At 30.8% G+C, this 5,729-nt stretch overlaps 2 protein-coding genes across 2 annotated transcripts; both read right to left on the bottom strand.

Moving 5' to 3' along the window:
• Positions 1-1,027: 1,027 nt before the first annotated feature.
• On the bottom strand, positions 1,028-1,735 carry LOC136078394 (uncharacterized). Its single transcript, XM_065794165.1, has one exon. The coding sequence runs from the start codon at positions 1,733-1,735 to the stop codon at positions 1,028-1,030; it is 708 nt and encodes a 235-aa protein (XP_065650237.1).
• A 211-nt stretch (positions 1,736-1,946) lies between these two features.
• On the bottom strand, positions 1,947-2,981 carry LOC136078393 (zinc finger MYM-type protein 1-like). The gene has a single exon (XM_065794164.1). The coding sequence runs from the start codon at positions 2,979-2,981 to the stop codon at positions 1,947-1,949; it is 1,035 nt and encodes a 344-aa protein (XP_065650236.1).
• Positions 2,982-5,729: the final 2,748 nt, after the last annotated feature.

Raw genomic sequence — 5,729 nt, 5'->3', positions numbered from 1 at the left:
TGTTTATTTACCATTTTTGTAAAACGCGTCTTTCAAAAAACGCGTCTTTCAAAAAACGCGTCTTTCAAAAAACGCGTCTTTAAAAAAACGCGTCTTTCAAAAAACGCGTCTTTCAAAAAACGCGTCTTTCAAAAAACGCGTCTTTCAAAAAACGCGTCTTTCAAAAAACGCGTCTTTCAAAAAACGCGTCTTTCAAAAAACGCGTCTTTCAAAAAACGCGTCTTTCAAAAAACGCGTCTTTCAAAAAACGCGTCTTTCAAAAAACGCGTCTTTCAAAAAACGCGTCTTTCAAAAAACGCGTCTTTCAAAAAACGCATCTTTAAATAAACGCGTCTTTAAAAAAACGCGTCTTTAAAAAACGCGTCTTTAAAAAAACGCGTCTTTAAAAAACGCGTTTCTAAAAAATGTTGCCTCGTTAAGTTTAATCGTTTATTTTTTTTCAAACAATAATGCGCGATCATGTTTTTATAAAGAGAAAAGTGTTTGTTAACAATTTTTTTGTCGATTAATACTACTTTTTTTATTTATTTTAACTATCTATATAATTACAGGACTACTTTTTTTATTTATTTTAACTATCTATATAATTACAGGACCTCTTGTATAGGATTAGTTTTCCGAATTTTCGATTGAATATGATGGGAATCTAATAGTTTTGTTAAAATTAGCATTTTAAATAATTTTAAATAAGAAAAGCATTTTAAAAAAATTTAAGTTTAAATTTTCATTTTAAAGTCATTAGCACGGTTCGTCTTACAATATTCAGTCATTAGTAATGACTATGTAATGTAATGAATATGTAAGTCATTAGTAAGTAGTAATGAATATGTAAGTCATTAGTAACTAGCAGGGCCGGTGCCGTAGTGTTTGGTACCCTAGGCGAATGTGACACACTGCGCCCCTCCCCCTCCCCAACTTATTTTCACGAAAGTATGCTTAAGTTATGTTATTACATTCGGAAGAATACATACATCCATAATCATATAGAAGCGTATATTCGTGTAACTTTATAACGTATTAAATAGTTTCAAAACTTCACTTTTCGCGCTTTTGTTTTTGCAAATGTAGAAACGAGTTCCGTCAGGTTAATGTTTCTAGCAATATCATTTTCACTTGACAGAGTAGCTAATCCAGCAAGTCTTTCTTGCTGCATAGACGTTCTCAAAAATGTTTTTATCATTTTGAGTTTTGAGAAGCTTCGCTCACCGCTAGCCAAGGAAAATGGAAGTGTCAAGAGGATTCTTAAAGCTATAACAGTGTTGGGGAAACAATCTGTTAGATTATTTTTTAATATAAAATTTAGTAAATCTAGTGGCAATGTATATCTTGCAACTCGTCTTGAAATTGATTTCAGTTCACTACATAGACCAACTGCATTGATATCTTTGGAGTCTCCATGTTGCAAAGCTTTCTCAAAATTCAAGCAATGTTCCATAACTCCTTTGCTAGTTACACTCTGTAAACTGTGAGCATCATAAAGAAAACTAAACAACGAACTTATTGTTTGTATAAGAGTAAATCTTTCTTCAACCGATTGTATTGCTGTCTCAAGAGTAGCAAAGTAAAAGTTTATATTGAATTTTTCTTTTGGATCTTGAATAGGTTCGGCATCTCCTTCATATTTAAATTGTTTATTCTTTCTTCTGATGCGGGTTGATTTGGGTTCTAAAAGTGCAGGTATCTCTAAACTGACTGCAATTTCAACTGCATCTACTTGTATTTTCTTAAACTCCATTTCATTTCTGCGATTTACAAGAAACTTTTTTTTTTTTTTAAGTTTATGGCGCCATGCATATCTAATTCTTTGCCTGAAGTTGCTTACTAGTTATATTGATCTCAAACAGCACGTCGTACCACACAACCAGAGAAACAACAAACTTAAAACTAGAAATAGCGTTCGCAACAAACCGTGCATCTACCCGTGTTGAATTATCAGATGCTCCTGTTTAATTTGTGTCGTTCGCAATCTCTGCCAGAGCATCGTAGATATCACCAAGTTGATAACGGAGAGGTTTTAAAACATCAATTCGGCTTTCCCACCTTGTTTCACTCAGTGGTTTAACAGTGAAATTAGAAACATGTCGTGTTAAAACTTCCCAGCGACGAGTTGATGCAGAAAAGAATACATATACATGTTGCACCAGATCAAAGAAGGCTGTTGCTTCTAAACAACATTTAACAGCATCATCAACAGCCAAATTCAATGTATGTGCACAGTGAGGAATAAACAATGCTTGGGGATTGACATCTAAAATTCTTCGTTGGACACCCTTATTTTTCCCTCTCATATTTCTGCCATTGTCATATCCCTGACCGCGCAAGTTTTCAATAGATAAAGACATCTTGCCTAACTGTTTAATGATAGTTTCAGCCATTCCAGCACCAGTTTTTTTCTTTAGAGGCACATAATCTAAAAAATGTTCCTTTATAGATGCTGTTGCTGCATTGCTATTTTCTGGATTTGAAATCACATCCAAAAAGCGAATGGTCATAGTCATTTGTTCAACATGACCAGCATCAGGTGTGCAATCTACAACTATTGAAAAGTACTTAGCATCACAAGCAGATGTTAGAATTTTTTGTTTGATTCCATGGGATAAAAGATGAATTAATTCATTTTGTATGTCTTTATCTAGATAATGTACATGTGTTTTATTGTCTTTAATCTTTCGAAGATGCTCATCCATACGTGGGTCAAACAAAGCTAAAAATTCTACAAATTTCAAAAAGTTTCCGTTATCAGCAGTGTTCAGTTTTTCGTGTGTTCCACGAAAAGCAAGATTTTGCATACTAAGAACTCTAACTGAAGCTATCAGCCGTTTCACGATTTGCTGCCAATACTGTTCTTCATTTTTAACAAGACGCAAATGTTCGGCATCAATTGTTTTATTGTTTCGCAGTCGCAGCTCAAACTCTTTCCATGAATGAAAATTCGCTAGATGTTCACTGCTTTTTTCATGCCCTGACAGAATTGCGGACATGTTTTTTCAATCATGTGAACCATTGGAAGAAAGAGATGACGCAGCTATTGTGCTACTGGTAAACAGTTTGTAGCAGAAACAATACACAGAGTCATTACTTACAGAATACTGCAGCTAATGTCTGCGAACTTCATCTCCATTGACAAGCCGACGGTTGTAATGGTTTTTTAAAAATTTTCTGTGTATACTGTCCTTAGGAAAGTCAAACTGATCGACTTGTTTTGGTCAATGTTCTATCAAAAGTTGTCGCATTTCATCATCAAATACGACCCAAGTAGCCAGATTGCTATAGACCAGAGAATTTATCAATTTTATGCACTTCAGATTCTTTGTGTGCTACTTGTATTACATTATATAATTCAAACTCTTCTGATAATGTCATCTCATCGGCTTCCCTGTCTGCTTCAACTTGATTTTTAACTCATCTGCGCCATTTTCATTTCTCTGCGGTGAACATACTTTAACAAAAAACCAGCCTGTTTTGTTATAAACCCTTCATTTGCAGCCCGTCGTTTACGATATTGCGCACCAGACAATTTTTTTCTTTCTGCCATCATGGGTTGAAATAACAAAGGAAACTGCTAAAAATAATAAAAATGATCACCTCGTGCATTTTTAATACCTTTATATTAAAATATTATTTTAATTTCTTTATAAAAGTTTTAAAGATGCATTTTAAAACTTTTAAAGCTCCATAAATATAAATAATAACACTCTATTAGTATAAAAACACAATATAAATCAGTTAACTTGTTACTATACTACTTGGTAATTGTCATGGAATATTTAATTAAAATTAGTTTTTTACTATTTCTGAATAAACTCGCCAACAAAAACAATTTTCTCAATAAAATTAAACGTGCTAAAATTTTCTATAAATGAGTAACGAAAACTTTCCATTGTATTAATTGCTACAAAATTTCATTCTCTATAAAAAGTATAAAAAGAAAAAGGAAATCACGTCAGATGAAACAAAAGTATCAAAGTTGATTCTTTTGTTTTATTTGACGCGATTTAAAAGAGTACCTTTTCAAATCTCCTAAATTTAATTCAAAGAGATCTGAAAAAGAATTTTTGCAATGTTTTTAATATATTTATTTTTTATGTAGCTAGTTTTAGTGTCGCCCTAGAAAACTTGCTGCCCTAGGCGGCCGCCTAGTTCGCCTAGTGGTTAAACCGACCCTGGTAACTAGTAATAAATATGTAAGTCATTAGTAATGACTGAATATTGTAAGGTGAACATTTTGTATGTTACCGATATTATATAAATGCATTTCTTATTTAATTATATCACCAAAATATATAAATCATTATGAATATTTTATTTCTTATGAAGTTAATTTTTTTTAGATTATTAAAGATTAAAATGGCGAATAACAGCAAACTCTTATCAAGAAGATAAAATACATCAAGTTATGTATTGAAAGATTTAAAGAAAATGACGGATAATTTACCATATTTTTTTTGCGGAGTTTGTACGTACTGAAAACAATAGCTCACCAAGTGTATTTCCAACTTTTGACTTTTCAGTAGATGATTCTGGGTTGGGTATTAAAGAGTGGACAGTTAGGCTTGGAGAAAAATCTAAGAGAGATACCACGGCTGTTTCAAAGTGAACATACGGCTTCTTGTTATTTTTTCAAAATAATTGCTTAAGAGGTGTTAAACTTGTATAACTTTTGAAAAATTAAAGATAATTTCGTTCTGTAAAAAGAATATAAACACTAATTAAATGTTTTATATTTTAACTTTCAATAAAATAATCAAAGGCTGCTCTGATTTTTAAATAAGCGCGCAAAATGACGAACTTGACTGAATTTTGAAATTTTAATGCTACTTTTTAGCAAAAATAATCAGAAAAATTATATTTTTGCTGACTTATATGTAATATAAATATTAGACTAGTTTTAAAACATATAAAATGTAATTAATTCTTTAACATATGAAATGTAATTAGTTCTTTAACATATAAAATGTAAGTAATTCTTTAACATATAAAATGTAAGTAATTCTTTAACATATAAAATGTAATTAATTCTTTAACATATAAAATGTAATTAACTCTTCAACATATAAAGTGTTAGTAATTCTTTTTATCAATCTTACACAAATTTCGTTTTTATCATATTTATGCACTAACATTATTTTGAAATGTGGTAAATAAACTTATAGTGAAACATCTAAACTCTCCTCCAAAAAATCAGCAGATTTATTTTTATTTATTGTATTTTTTATTTTAATTGGAGTAATATAGAGATATATTTCTCGGATTATTTTTACCTACACGTTATTATATTGTTGTAATTGGTATTTATTTTATTCATGTCTCGGAGTTGTAAGCAACTATATTTTTATTTACCTCGTATATTTCGAACTTTATATTTATGATTTAAATTTGTATACCTTTACTTCCAATCAGTGATTGGTTACTTGTAATTACTTTGTAGTTGTAAAATAAACATGTACAAAAAAAAAAAAATTACACCGAGTGATACAGGCACTACAATAGGCGGAATTATTTTTTTCCGCCTATTGTAGTGCCTGTATCACCGAGTGATACAGGCACTACAATAGGCGGAAAAAAAAATCTCAAAATATAAAAAAAACATTAAAAAACAAACAAACAATAAGTTTTAAATTATTTTTGCTTTTCGGTCTTATAATAATTTCTTGGTACTTAGATCGATATTAATACTTTTCGGTGGAAAAATAACACACATTTTTTATAAATATACATAACAATATAGG

The sequence above is a fragment of the Hydra vulgaris genome, chromosome 03, assembly GCF_038396675.1.
Source record: "Hydra vulgaris chromosome 03, alternate assembly HydraT2T_AEP".
Taxonomy (NCBI): Eukaryota; Metazoa; Cnidaria; class Hydrozoa; order Anthoathecata; family Hydridae; genus Hydra; species Hydra vulgaris.
The sequence above is the reverse complement of the archived record's forward strand: the minus strand, read 5'-3'. Positions and strand labels throughout refer to the sequence as shown.

Bases quoted from the DNA above. Each gene is read 5' to 3' on its own strand.
- LOC136078393 (XM_065794164.1), bottom strand. From the start codon at position 2,981: ATGTCCGCAATTCTGTCAGGGCATGAAAAAAGCAGTGAACATCTAGCG.
- LOC136078394 (XM_065794165.1), bottom strand. From the start codon at position 1,735: ATGGAGTTTAAGAAAATACAAGTAGATGCAGTTGAAATTGCAGTCAGT.